The following is a 15554-nucleotide window of genomic DNA, read 5'->3' as shown; positions in this document are numbered from 1 at the left end:
AAATGTAGTATAAAAATAATAAACATAACCGATTCTGTAATAATATAGAACTGCATATATATGTATGTATATGTTGTACTTTAGCCTTTAGTTGACTTTGCTGTTCATGCTCTATAAAAAGTGCATGTCCACCCAGAAATGTAAAATAGCAACAGCTGTTTTATATTGTGCATTATGCACTTGAAGACCATAAAGAACATTATTAGGTAAGTTTTTCTTTGTCTTGGCTCGGGCTCAGCAGAAATTTGAATTCTTCACTTGCAGTGTGGTGGAGTTTTCTTCTATTGTGATAGACATAGTTAATTTTCAAAAGAATGTTGGCAGTATTCATTTGTTTTACATATTTTTACCTTTAAATAATCACAGAATTATTTCATTTTAATATTTTTCAATATTAAAGAACAGAAAATAAAGGTAAAACTATATGCCAAAATCCAACTGCTGTAAGAACAGACCAAATAAAAACTGTGCAGTTTCGTGTGACAGAAGACCTTTAAAAGAAAAAAAATTAACTTTTTTCTATTTTTTTTTTTTTTTCAATTCAGCTTGCATTTTCCTGTTTCTAAAACTGAAAGAACTGGAAATAGAATTCATCCACTAGTATGAAAGAAAAACATTTCATAATATTGGCTTAATTTTTGGTACACCATTACATGTGCTTCCAGTGAGGTATCGTTACCTTTGTAGTTAACCTTGAAACCAATTGATCCCACACTTTCATCCGTTTGAAGGTGCAACCACATCTGATTACTCATGCTCACAATTAAGTCTGGTACAAAGCTCCCAGTTAACCTATAGATAGAAAAAAAGAATCTGTAAAACCATTTAGGTAACTGGATTTTTTCTTTTTTTTTTTTCTGAGGAATCTAAATAACTATTTAGCATTTTTTGTGTTTGTTTATAAATTCATCGCATTCATCTCACACTGATTTAGTTATCTACCAGCTGGCTAGCCAAGACAGCTCTCGAGTTTCCAATGACTGCAGATTTGATAGCAGCCTATAAACACATGTAACTACTGCTCATCTTGTGTTGAAGTATTTCATGTCAGTTTCAGTTGTTGGTCCAGAAGGACATGTAACTTCCCTGATCCTGAACCTTATCTGGCAGTCCTGCGTGCGTGACTCGAGTATGTGCAGGCATATCAAAGGCACTGGAACTGGAAGCCCATAATGAGGCATTACACCGATTCTTTGATTTCTCTAGCATACAACTACCCACTTTGGAATACATGGCTTGCATGTTTAAAAGGAAGCTGCTGCTCTTAAATATCAACACTATTATGATGGTCCATGTGTTCCTTGCACTCTCTCTCCTCCCTCCATCACCTTTATCACAACAATGGACAAACAGCCTGCTGTCTACTCCTTCATTAAGAAAAATAACAAATGTCACAACTTTAAAACCTTCTAATGTTTGAGGATGGTGATTAATCAGAAAGAACTAAACTTGAATTTTCTTTTTTAATTTTTTTCACTTTTCATATTGTTTGCAAAAATTTGCAAGTCAATGCAACCCTAAATATTGATTCTGTTTGCTGAATGAAATAGTATGATAGCAAAAAGAAAATGCTGGGAAAGATGTAGTTTTATGTCATATTACATTTTTTTCCCAAAACTTTGTCTCAAATTTGGTAAGAGTTTATCATCCGAAACAGAATGCTAAAAAGTTCCAAACCATTTTCCATTCCTGTAAAATGGATCATAAGCACAAGACTTTATAAGAGTGCAAACTGTTAGTTCATTTTTTTCACAGTTCTAACCATTTTTTAAAGATAGTAGAAACTTCAAATGGACTATTTTAAATATATTTTGCAGTTAATTTTAGTTCTCCCCTCTGGTCTTTTTCAGCTTATTTCTGTATGAAATACTCTACTGTGGGAGAAATTCATGTCTGTTTCCCACATCTGTGTTCACAGATGGAGCTACTACAAAGCCTCTTGCCAGAACTGAAAACGTAAATGCCTGGCCAAAATGTATTAACTGCTCATTCCTGCACTAAGGGAAAGTGTCTTCAGTGAGTTCAGTCTTTGCCAAATTAGTAGATTAACAGGATGTTCCTCAGAAACAACACTGATGTAATGGCTAACAGTGTTTTGTAATTGTAACTGGTGACTGACAGTATATTTTTTGAATATCAGGGCCATTGAGAATATTTATCTCTCTGTTGTGTCAGACAAAATAATTCCTATGATAAACACCCATCAAAATTTTTAGCATTTCCCTTTTCTGAAATGAATTGTAAATACACTTTTTAAATCCATAGTTTTGACAAACAATACTTTCCAATTAAACAGTACATGAGGAAAAAATAATTTGAAAATGCATTTTAAAAAAAGGAATAAATCAATAAAACACATAAATCACTTGTTGCTCTATTTTAAGTCCTTCAGGATCCCTGTAAGACAGTTGGGAAGGGGCCACAGAGTAATGAGAATCAGAAAAAATGAAATTTAAGATAATAACACATTTCTTAAATTTTGAATTATTCTTTCTTTCTTTCTGCGGATTCATGTGGCTTCCTCTACCCTGGATTCAGTACCTAGATTCCTCTCCTGGAAGCAAGTTCTTACATCTTCCCTTTCAAAAGATGAACAGTGAACACTGTCAGCAGTAGAAATGGAAGTATGTGATAATGAAGTCCCTCTTTTTATTAAAAAGCCTAACAGTTACAATACTCAGCAGGGTGTTTTCCACCTCTTCCTCTACGACTCCAGAACTACCCCTCCCATATACTAGTGACATACATTCTCCCCTTGAGAGAGTACCCTGAAGGCTGGATTAGAGGATATTCAGAAGATTCCAATACTCTCCAATTTTAGAAGACAGTCTGTAATATGGGAGATTGAGTGCACTCACAGCCAACACAGCAAGCATACAAAAAAGATTAAGAATGGGTTTCATGCCTTGTGCACTGGATTTTCTGAATGTGTGTTACAGGGATCCGTGCCCAAATGCACACTGCGTTTAAAAGTCACCCGCAGCAACTGTCAGACCACCTGCTGAAAGCAAACTCCCAAACAGCCTGAAAGAGTGCTGGGACTGATGTATGAAAGAGGATCCACCGTTTCTTTTCCTTCTTCCCTTCTATCCCTTGGTAATAACACTTAGCATATGCCTTCATATTAGTCATCTTATCAAACAGACCAAAAAAATTGTAGCTTTCAGGTTTAAGTTCACTTGGGTGCCAGGCTCACCCTAGGCTGGAGCAAACTCACGTTGCTGGGTCCATGTATACATAGGCTCAGAGCTGTAGGCACCGGGGAAACTTAATGTCAAGTACTGAAAAAGCTTTGCAGTTTAGCTACTTCTGTGATTAACATCCGCAGAGTAAGAATAATCAGGACTGCAATTATCAATTTAGAAAGCATAATTCTATTGAAATGCCACTTAACTTCAGTTTTTGGTTCTCAACCTTCCTATCAAGCAGTGCCCAGTAAAACTAGAGGATTAAGCACTTGGATAGGTTCCCTGATTAACTGATAAATCAGAAGATAAATGTTTTCACATTATTAACATGTAAACCAGACATATTCAAACCAATATTCTTCAGCAATTTTCTGAAGGAAAGATAATTATTTTAAAATTTAAAATCCAAAAATTAAATGATACAACAGCTGATGTATTTGCTATGCATCATATCTCAGACAAAGTCTGCATGGCTCACAGGAGAAAAGATTTGCATGCTTTTTACAGTACTCAATGATGTTCCATCTTCCTTGTAAGGTTTTTATGCATTTTAATCCTAATAACTTCACCATCGATACTTCTGATCACAGAAAAATCATTCCACTGGTAAACAAAAATAATATACTTGTGATTTATCTATATATATTTTGATTATACAGTGTTGATAATATTAAAACCCCATCAATTAATGGGATACTTCTTTGTTGCTTTTCCAGGATCACCATAGTAACAATTCTTTAAAATTATTTACCTAGTTATTTACAAAACAAATTATCATATGTTAACACTTGAAAATTCTAATTAACTTTTTTATTAAAGAAAATTTTTCAGAATTCCTTTACATTTGTGACAAGTTTAATACTCTATGTTTATCATTTCTCCTCAACGAAGTGTTGTCATCAGAAATACCTTTATAAAATACTAACATGTTCAGTGAATTACAAACTGGACAGACTGTTTTACCACATTTCCCCAAATTTAAAATATTATTTTTCTGTGCCTCAGTGCATACTGTAATTCAGTAATAATACTTTAGTTAAATTTTAATGAGACCTGGTGAATTTGTACTTAATAAAGGTTCTTTCTACATGAGAGAATATTCCATATAGTTTAGGAATCTAAGAATAGCCAAAATTGAATTTCAGCATTATCAGAAATATGTTTTTAATGACTGGTACTACCTATAAAATAAAAATTAGAGTATTTCCCCAGTCCTCAGATTTATTATTAGAAGAGATTAACACAGCTACAATCCACTGAAGACACTTTGCATTATCCTGAAGCAATTGCACCTGAAATACTTGTGCAAATCCTGGTCTTCTCATTGGTAAGAATCAGATATTTATGTAGGAAAAGACCTTTAAGATTGTCAAGTATGACTGTTGACCCAACACTGCCAAGTCTACCACTAAACCATGTAATTAAACAACACATCTTCTAAACACCTCCAGGGATGGTGACTCCACCACTTCCCTGGGCAACTTCTTCCATGGTTTGACATTGGAACAATGTTCAATGAATGCTTCTGACATTGGTCAGGAAAAAAAGGCCAAGGAGAGGGTAACCCCCTTAATAAAAGAGAAGGGAGAACTGGTGACACTGGATATAGAAAAGGCTGAGGTACTGAATGAGTTCTGTGACACATTTCTTTCCCCTATCCTCTAGGTGTGAGTTGGGGGAGAAGGTCCCTCCCTCCCACTGTAAGCAAAGAGCAGTTTTGAGACCATTTGACAAAAATGAAAAGCCAAAAGTCTATGGGGTCTGAAGACATGCATCCCAAAATCCTGGGGGGAACTGGCTGATGTTGTTGCCAGGTCCCTCTCCCTCATATTTGAAAAGTCATAGCAGTCAGCTGAAGTCCCTGGTTACTGCACAGAGGGAAACCACTCCCATTTTGAAAAAGGAGAGAAAGGAAGATCCAGAGAACTACAGACCATGAGCTTCACCTCTTGGTTTAACCTCCAGCAGATCAAGACACTTGACCAACTTGGTGTTGTCTGCAAACTGACTGAGGGTGCACTCAAACCCCTTGTCCTGACCACTGATAAATATATAAACCAAAATAGAAGGGAACAGAAGGATAGAATGATTACAAAACCAGTCAAAAATAGAAGGTCAGATAATCTATCTTCTGAATGACATATCTGAGGGGGAATTCACGATAAAAATCTGTAAATCCTGAAAAAGCTGTATGTTCTGTTCAAAGTTTTGCAATTACTGATAGTAATGAGGTGAAATTAGGACAGAAAAAAAGGTAAACCTTGGTTTCAGGGTACTTAAACCAACTAATTCTTAATATAATTCTAATGGTGAATAATGGAAAACTGCAACATACAAAGTTGTTTTAACGCATTTCCATGAAATTTACTGTAGTGAATATAATTCTTAGGAATCTTAATTTTGCTATTCTTTTATAATTAAATATATTTTGTACTAAACTTTTATCACATTTCCTTCTGTTCGTATCCATGTTTCAATTTCTAACTCATTTGAACTAATGGTAACATGAGGTACTTGCTGGAGGTCAGTTTATTTAAAAATAACAACTAAATATTATTTAGCCTTTAAATAAAATATTTTCTAAATATTAGACAATCCCTTGTAAGCAAAATATGGTTCCTAAGCAATAAATCCCATTTTTGGTTTAGATTTTTTTTGCTGATAAAATTGATTCAGATTGGAAAAAAAATAACTACAATGTATTTTAAGGGGCATTCATTTCTCCTAGAAAATATTGAATGATTTATTCAGAACAGAACAGGAGCTATATAAAATGACAGACAACAATACATCACTATATTAACTTGCTTTTTTGAGTTATCTATAATAGTCAATAAGCACTTAAAGGTCAATATCCTATAACATATCTTTTGTCATGCTAACCTTGCTAGGAGATTGTAAAAGTCTGTGGATAAGTTGTATATTTATGTATTTTCAGTTATCTCCTTACACACTTTCAATTTGAGAACACGCTTATAAAGGTGGCATAATAGCACTTAAAATTTACATCTACACAGGAATGTCCAGACTATGTATTTTAAAATTTTCTAATTATATCTTATCTTTTTCTTTTGTGATGTCTAGCTTACCTGTTTCTGAATTCAGAGCAGTAATCATGCAACAGTGTATTTAAACTGTCACCTTCAGTAATTTTAGAAGCTAAATAAGATTAGTTTTTTGTTATTTACCTGATTCTAATAATTATTTAGTTTCACCAAAAACACACTAAGGACACTTTTCAATGCATAAAAGTTGTAAATGAAAAAGACTTACACTTGAAGCACAGTTTTAGGATCACCCACTTCTCCTCCATCTCCAATTGTCAGTGTGTCATAACCAATCTCCAGATCAAATTCTTCAAAATTTATCTGAATAACCTAGGAAATAAAATAAATAAATATATTTTAGAAATAAATAAATGTACTTGAGAGATGAGTCTGTAAATAAGATTTGCATCAGTGTAAAAAAAAAATTAAAAATTGCATGTGAATTTAGCATATTTTACAATAATTTTTTATAATTAACCCAGAGGGTTTGGTTCATGAAATATGAATTATAATAATTTATAGGTATCATCACTCTGCTGACCTCCTTAAAGCACCATGATTTTACTTATTTATGTAGTTGTTACATGTTTATTACAGTTCTGGATAATTACATTATATTTTGATTAATATATACTCAAAGGGAAACATAGCTAATTACTCTTTGTGCAATACAACTGTCTTCAAATACCAACTAAATAATTGTACCTCACTAAGTAATTGCAGTGAAGGTGAAGAATATAATTTACTCATGACATCTGTAATTTGGATCAAGTAGGATAGAGATGTATCAAAGGTAAAAGTAATTTTCTTAGTAAAATACAAGTTTTAGACACATGGCCACTTTTAATATCCTGTAATTTAAATCACTGTATGCATATGTATGCTGAAGGATAAAAAATTCAGCTGCATTTTAAGAAAACAATGAATTTTTCACTTAGAGCAAAATTAAACCATATTATTAGAAAAGAAAATAACGTACATTATTGCTACCCAAGTACTAATCATGGTTTCTCTGTCTCTATGAAAATAATAGAAATTTCTAAAACTTTCATTTAGATAAAAATTACAGAATATTTATATGCAGGAATTTTTAATGCTTTAATAAATTGTTTTTAATTATGGTTATAATTGAGAACTGAGAGTGTTTGTGGTTAAAGATGTGGATGCCAATTCTGATGGATTATTATCAAGTCCTTGAAAGCTCATATTACTTTGTTACACTGGGGTTCTGGTAATTAAGAAGGACATGTTTCTATGAAGAAAAGCCAGGGCAGAAAAGTTGGAAAACTGATATATGCTACAAGGATTGTAACTTGGTCCGAAGGGCAGAGAAACACTTTCCTTTAGAGGTGTAAATGGGAATATAAGTACACTAAGGAACAGCCAGTTTGGCATATAGACATATGTAAACGTGTGTGTCCACATATATGTGTGTATCAAACTCCAATGGCTTCAGTCAAGTACAGAGAGTCAAGAGGGCACAGACAGACAGGGCATGGGAAATTGTGTAGGGAAGCAGCTGAATTAGCTTTAATTGAGTAAAACAGAGAAAACCACACACAAATCTTCTTAATCTTAGTTTAAAAAAATATTCTGGATGGTTTGTGCTGTTCTAGCCACAAAATGTGTAAGCATAGACATAAGAATTTAAATGGAGATCCATCCTTAGATTTAAGGCTGACACATATTTAACTCACTACTAAAAAAAAAGAAAAAAAGTGTCTTACTTTTTGGTCCACTTTTAAATTAAGTGCAATTAGGTGTGCAGTTACATCAGAATAGAACAAAACTCCACAATAATATATGGGCAAATAATGCCCGAGTATTGAACTCAACTTGAAATTATATTTCACTTATTAACAGTAAAATATATTTTGCAATAACATTGCAGCAAAGACATCAATACTACATAATATGTTAAAAAGTTGCATAATTAATTCATCCTCTGAAATCTTAATCATGTTTTCCACTAAACACATTAAGAAATCTAATCTCACAATCAGATATTTCTTGGTAAGTGGAACAGTAATTTTTTTTTAAATTTTAATATCCTTACAGATATTTTATTTTAGTTGAGTACCACTAAATTGATACAAAGCATCTGTCTTTTTGTAGTTGAAGAACTTGTCTTTATAAGCTGTGTCAGAAAGCTAAAACAGATTTTGTTAGCACAATCAATGACAACCCATGCTATGTGCATTTCATGAGAAAGGAGAAGATAGAGGATAAGGACAATGTCCATTTTAAGATACCTTTTTTTAAATTAGGATTGACAAAAAATATCTTCATTTCACTGGAGAAATGTAAGATCTTTTTCACACTTTTTTAACAATGCTCAAAAATAAAAAAGTAACAGAACTTCATGAAAATATCTGACTCATTAGGGAATACTGTGAAACGTGAAAAAATAAATAAATTTGGTTTTTTTGTTTAAATCATAACTGTCTGCTTAAATTTTTCCACTGCTCTCTAGTGAATTCCCAAATTATTTATGATTTTGCTGTGATCTGCCTGTTCTGATATAATCTTTCCTCTTCCTGCACTCTGAAATTATTTTCTGAGATAAAGAATGCTTTTTGATTTTTAATCAAAATAAATGCACATGAAAAAGAAAAAGTTTCCTACTGGTTTTTCTCCATTAATATTTTTCAGTAAAAAGATGGTTTTTTACAAGATTTCTGGCTCGCTCTCTTTGTAACCCACCTAAAACTGTGATAATGGGATAGGTATGACATTGAAAAGTGTAGTTCCATAAAGCCACACATCCATAGATTAGTCTATATCTGTCTTGTATCATATTCTGTGAAACAGTCACATTTTTGAGAAAGAAGTAGCAATGATGTTATTAATAACTTCAACAATTTTGAATATATTAGAAAGGAAATATGCTATAGCAACTGACTATAAAAAAATCTGGAATATTAACATGTGACAATCTCATTCTTGTAGTTCTATTACCATGATTTCTTCTTAGAAGTTTCTAAGTCAACTGAAAATTAGAGAATGCTGCGACTTTGTGCAAAACTGACAGCAGTAAATCAGAGCCAGAAACAGCAATCACCAAATAGGATCATATTTTATGTATAGCAAAAAATTAAATATTATTCCTTGAGACAGTAAATAATTTTGTTTTCCAGGCATAGCCCTGATGGAAGAGGATTAAATCCAACTACTAATAGCTTATCTATAGTAGCTACTATGTAGTATCAATACGAATAACTACTCTATAGTATCAATGAAGTACTTCATAACTCCAGGTAATTAAAAGGTAAGCAAGCTGTATGTGACAGTTAATACACAACCCAGTTTAACTCAAGTTTCACATATCAAAACCAAGATGATTTACAGCGCAAACTTTGGAGTTGGTAAAGTAAACTTGCCATTCATTTAATGAATATGTTTTTCAACTGATATTGAAGACACTTAGTTTTAGGGGAATTTGAACAAATGGAGCAAGAGCAAAGCTGTCAATATAAAACATGCAAGAGTCAGAAAACCAATTTGCTACATAGGTACAGTACAACCATTTACATATTGCAACTGTAAAAAAAGGTCTATTTTTTGGAAATTAATCTTTTGCTGTTTACCTTGACACGCAAAGTACACACACAATGAACACTACAAAATGTACTTGAAATCCTTGCAAATACTCCAACAAGCAAGAAAATAAGTGATAACTTTGTGATATGTTTTCAGAGTCCTTGTTTTACGACGCCAAATTTAGTTTGATCACATTCAAAGACAGTCTGGATTTGTTGTGCTTATTATATTGACTATTCCCTTTAGAATACCGAAAAGGTGTTTGATGATACCAGCGTTAAAAGCTGAGTGTGCTGGAGCCTTGCAAAATAAAAACTGAAATTTAGGTAGGATGAGTAAATAACTCAAAACATTTTAATAGACTTTTCAAAATTTCTAATTTTACAAGTCATCTAACAGTCTCTGTGTTAATTTCTCTGAAAAAGTTTTAAATGGCAAACCAAAGGTAGGTGGCATCCTTGAATCAGTTTAACATTAGAGTAAAACCTTAGGGTAATTCTAGATTTTAGTCTGTTGATCATAAGAATAAACACTTCAGGGAAAAAACTGTGATGATTTATTACTATATTCCATATACTTTAAATCAGACTAACATTACTAAATTCTGCTATTGATCTGGTTAGTAGATGCATAGTAATCAGAAGCACAGGAGTAAATATTCTTTCTTCATCTATAAATTCAAGTAAAATCTTTTTTCCAGTTTCCCAGAGGAAGACAAAAACATCATTAATATAAATGAAAGAAGGCCCATTGTTTTATTGATCCATATAAGCAGCAAGAGTGCTATATTTATGTATTTATTGTATTTATTCACTGCCTCACATTCTCATTCAAAGTTGAAAAAAAAATTAAAAATGCAGAGAGACCACAAAATGTTTTTCAATGGTCAGGTATAATGTCAGGGAACAATACTATCAACAAAAATATTGCACCAATGATGATACACCTGAACTACAAGATGCTTTATAAGAGGATGATACAATCAAAAGTGGGTTCTGGAAGAAAGGCACCAGAAAAATTTAAAAGATGCAGAATTTCATCTAAGGCATTTTATCACCATAGTCTTGATCCATCTTTTTACACATTAGGAGCTGAGTAATGATATCAGATGTGTATCTGTACAGCTTCAGAACTGAGACAAATATCTTTAAATTAGGCAGCATAATAAGCACTATCCTCTTCTTTTTCAGAAAGAGATATTCGGTAGTCTCTAAAATGTTGTGCCTTTATAGTAGCATTTGTGACATATCCAGCAGACACCAGAATACTAAAACTATCCTGATATAGGCTAATGATATTTTGAATTTGTTTCAGTGGATGAACTAAATATGTCCCTAAACACTACTGTGAGGATAAAGGAATCTTGTACTTTCTCTTCCTCCATATAAACACATTTATATAAAACCCCAAATTGTTAAAAACAAAATATGCTGACCTGTGCACTATTTATTCCCTAAAAAATATATGGAAGTAGATAAACAGGAGGCAACCTTCTCTTAACATCCTGGTATGCTCTTGCTATTTATAAACCCAGAAGCAACAAACAACTTTGAATGGCAGATTTAAACTTAAGTTATAAATCCAGAAGTAAATAATAATAAAAAGGCAGTAATACTATTATCCAATCTCAACGGAAAAAAAAAAAAAGTCTTATTCAGAAAATAACTTTTTAAAAATTATGATGATGAACTTTGGTCTCTTGTAATTTTGTAAGGACTTTTTCAAAGGAATCAACAGCAGCAGAGATCCAATTCCTAACAAATTTCAGTAGATGCATCTTCCTTCTTTCTGTGCCCTGGATTATGTCCTTTAGAACCCAATCTCTGAGAAAAATTGAGTCCATTATCCAGCTCAGAAGTAAAATTAGAAAAGGTTTTACTGAATATTTAACGACTACCTCAAAAACTTCCTAGAGGTTTTCAGAGAGACCACATGCTCAGGAGGATATGTTCCAGAAAATGGGCTTTCCAGACAATTGTTGAATATGTGTATCTAGTTCCTGATTATATAGCTGCATATATTTCCATATGTGCACCTGTTATCCTGAATCTTCCAATGCAAATGTAACTCTAAAAATATTTTCAGATGTATAGTAAAGTTTTCACTCCACAAAATGTGACATTTTACCAGGAAAATAATGATGAAGTTTCTAGAGGTGTTATGAATCTTTTCTCCTTAGAAGAGTTCTTAAAAATTAAGTTAAGATACAGTTTAAATGAGCTACATTCTATCTCTAAAAATTACTGTGGCTTTCTAAAAAATTAAGTTAAGTTCACTTCTTATTAAGATACAAGAAAAGAAGATAAAACTTTTGATCCAGACACGGAAGGAAATGACTGATTAGTAACTGTATTAGGTCTGGCTGAGATGGAAGCTCAGTTTGTCCATAGCAGCCCTCACAGTGCTGTGCTTTGCATTGGTAGCTAGAAGAGTGTTGATAACACACCAGTGTTTTGGCTACTGCTGAGCAGTGCTTTCACAGCATCAGCACTGTCTCTCAACATTCCTCCCCCACTAAGAGGCTGAAGGTGGGCACGATCCTGGGAGAGGCCACAAGTAAGCCAGCTAACCCAAATTAATCAAAGAGATATTCCATACCATATGACATCAGCTCAGATATAAAAGGTAAGGAGAGGAGGAGGCAGGGGAGGCATTTGTTTTTTACAATGTTTGTCTTCTGGAGCAACTGCTCCATGTGCTAAAGCCCTGCCTGATTCCTGGGAAGTGGCTGAACAGTGCTTTCTGATGGGAAGTAGAGGATAAATGTATTTTTTTCTCTTTTTTTTTTTTTTTCCGCTTTGATTTCGCTTTTGCTTTTGCTTTAGTAAACTGCCTTATCTCAACCTAGAAGTGGTTTTCCATCTCATTTTCTCTCACCTGTCCAACTGGGAAGGGGAGAGATAGAGCGGGCACTTGGCATCCAGCCAGAGTCAACCCACCACAGTAACTAACTTTAACATGGTGTAGGAATGGTATTTGCACCTAGAAGATAGCAAGAGAAGAAGTGCTTGAACTTGAAAATTCTGGGCGCCTCTCTAGTGCCAGAACATTGGTTACTGATCTACCGAGAGATCTATTTCTCCAGACATTATCTTGCAAAAACCCATGATATGAATGATCCAAATGTACTAGCAGCAGCAAGAAATCTACCCCACCGAAATATATCCACAAGATACCTAATTTCTTCAGTTTTCACTGTTAACTCTAGGAAAAAAAAAGGCACCTAAAGACTGCTAATAATGTCTTGCCCACCCTTTGCTCATCAATCAAAAAGAATTCTCTGGCCACTTTCTTCACTGGTAGAAGCAAAACTAGGCAAGGAGAAGAAAATACATCCTGTTTGTATCTGAGTGTCCTCACATGCCCTCAGGATGGTTAATTGCTTTTGTGCTGAGGATGTCTGAGTACTTCCCAGTAAGTAAATGATATGCATTTATATCTGATGGTATAAGCTAATGAAATGCTACTGTCTGATTGATAGGTTTTACCTCCCTAATTTTCCACAGAATCACAGGTCTTTCCATCAAAATAATTGTGTTATTATATATTTGATTAGAGAAGAGTAGTTTCAGAAGGAAAATATATAGAATCCATCATTTATTATAAGACTGAGTTATAATTTTATTTAAGTTATTTATACTAGGTATAATTTCATTTAACATTAATACTAGCAATGGACCAGCTAACCCTGGAAAATATTTCGGACAAGAAAATCACCAAGAGTAATTAGTATGGCTTTACCAAGGGGAAGTCATGCTTGATCAACTCTGATAGACTTTTATGAGTAAATAACTAGCCTGGTGGAGGAGAGGAGAGCAGTGGATATTTTCTACCTGGGGTTCATGTCGGCCTTTGACATTGTCAAGATATTAATAGACAAGGTGTTGATGTGTGGGTTGAAGAGACAATGAGGTGGACTGAAAACTGGAGGAAAGTCTGGCCCCAGAGCATGGTTATCAGTGGCACAAGATCTAATCAGAGGCCAGTAGCTGGTGGTGTATCCCAGGGGTCAACAATGGGACAAGCCCTGTTTAACATTTTTACTGGTTGTCTGGATGATGGGGCAAACTCAGCAAGTTTACCACAACACCAAAATCAGAGTAGTGGTTAACATGCCAGAGGGTCATGCTGCCATGAAGAGGAATGTCAACACAACTGGAGAAATGGACCAGTAAGAATATTATGAAGTTCAACAAATGGAAGTGAAAAGTTGGGCCTCTGAGAAGTAACTACCTCATATACCAGTATGGTCATCCAGCTGGAAAGCAGCTTTGCAGAACTGTACCTGCGGGTTCTGGTTGACATAAGGTTGAACACGAGCCATCAATGTGCCCTTGTTGCAAAAGAAGGCAAACAGAGAATAAGCCATTTGTTCCAAAAAATAAGCAGAGAGATCACTAACTGATGTGAGCCTAACTTAATGGGCAGCTAAACATCCTGAAAGAAACTCAGGAATCATACTAGTGACTTAAGTCTCAGCAGACATTCCTCCAAGTGTTACCTTCAGTTTGCATCGTGAATGTGTAATGGGTTTACATCATAAAGTTTTGGGAGCACAGAGGGACTGCAAGAGTGGTTTTGGTGGGAAGAGATTGGCAGTTGCCCCCCTGTTGGACAGGGACAGTGCCAGGTGGCTCCAAGATGGACCCACCACAGGTCAAAGCAGAGCAAATCAGGTAAGCTGGGGGCACCTCTGTGATAACTTATTTAAGAAGGTGTAAAAAATGCTGCACAACAGCAGCTAAAGGAGGTGAGCAAGAATATCTGAGAGAAACAAGCCCACAGACACCAAGGTCAGAGCAGAAGGTGCTCCAGACACCAGAGCAGAGATTCCCCTGCAGCCTGTGGAGAGGACCATTGATGCAGGTTGTACCCACAGCTCATAGAGGTCCCTGGTGGAGCAGTGATCCATCTGCAGCCTGTGCAGAACTCATGTCAAAGCAAGTGGATATGCCTAAAGGAATCTGTGACCCATGGAGACCCCCTTGGGGTAGCAGGTTTCTGGCAGGACCCATGGCACCATGGGGGTCCATACTAGAATAGTTCCTGAAGAACTGCAGCCTGTGGGAGGGACCCGATGCTGGAACAGGGAAAGAGCATGAGGAGGAAGGAGTGACAGAGACGCACTCTTACTGACTGATTGCAACCCTCGTTCCCTGTCCTCTCTGTGCAGCTCAGGGGGAGATGTAGAGAAGTTGTCAGAGAGTTGAGCTTGGGAAGAAGGACGGGGTGAGGAGAGGTGCTTCTTTTAGATTTGTTCTTACTTCTCATTAAACAAATTCTATTTTGTTGGGCAATAAATTTAATTAATTTCCCCAAGTTGAGTCTGTTTTGCTAATGGGAGTAACTACTGAGTGATCTTCCTGTCCAGGGAATTTTTTCATTGTATTTTCTCCCTGTCCTTTTGAGGAAGGGGTATGATAGAACCAGCCTGGTGGGCATCTGGCAGCCAAGATTTGCCCACCATAGAATGGTACCATCAGCCTTTAAAGGAGTTGTGTCATAGAAAACAAAAAAAGTATATATTGAGCAGAACAATTTCCTATAAATATTGCTCTCAAGAGCAACCAAGTGAACTCAACCATGGAGAGAAGTGACAAGTCTCTGACAAAAATTCATCAAACAAAAAAGACTGAAACATCTCAGATATTCACAGTGCAAGCACTGGAAATTTCCTATCAAAGTCTCTTAGTCATATGCATATGTCTTTTTAAAAGTTCTAGCTTGGGTGTGCATATTCATAAGTACAAATTAGAAAAAATGTTTGCATTTAAAATGG

The 15554-nt window shown here is 34.8% G+C and overlaps 1 protein-coding gene across 1 annotated transcript in view; it reads right to left on the bottom strand.

The window, feature by feature from the left end:
- LOC114070596 (CUB and sushi domain-containing protein 3-like) overlaps positions 1 to 15554 on the bottom strand; it is a gene marked incomplete at both ends in the record, with an annotated part of 188391 nt that overhangs the window by 101981 nt on the left and 70856 nt on the right. Inside the window, 2 exons of the mRNA XM_027908106.1 lie at positions 680 to 792; positions 6462 to 6565. Coding sequence (XP_027763907.1) covers positions 680 to 792; positions 6462 to 6565 — 217 coding nt within the window. The remainder of the gene's footprint in view (positions 1 to 679; positions 793 to 6461; positions 6566 to 15554) is intronic.

Source organism: Empidonax traillii, unplaced genomic scaffold (genome assembly GCF_003031625.1).
Source record: "Empidonax traillii isolate 1590-97213 ecotype Southwest subspecies unplaced genomic scaffold, ASM303162v1 scaffold1614:size204762, whole genome shotgun sequence".
NCBI classification, from domain to species: domain Eukaryota; kingdom Metazoa; phylum Chordata; class Aves; order Passeriformes; family Tyrannidae; genus Empidonax; species Empidonax traillii.
The sequence above is the reverse complement of the archived record's forward strand: the minus strand, read 5'-3'. Positions and strand labels throughout refer to the sequence as shown.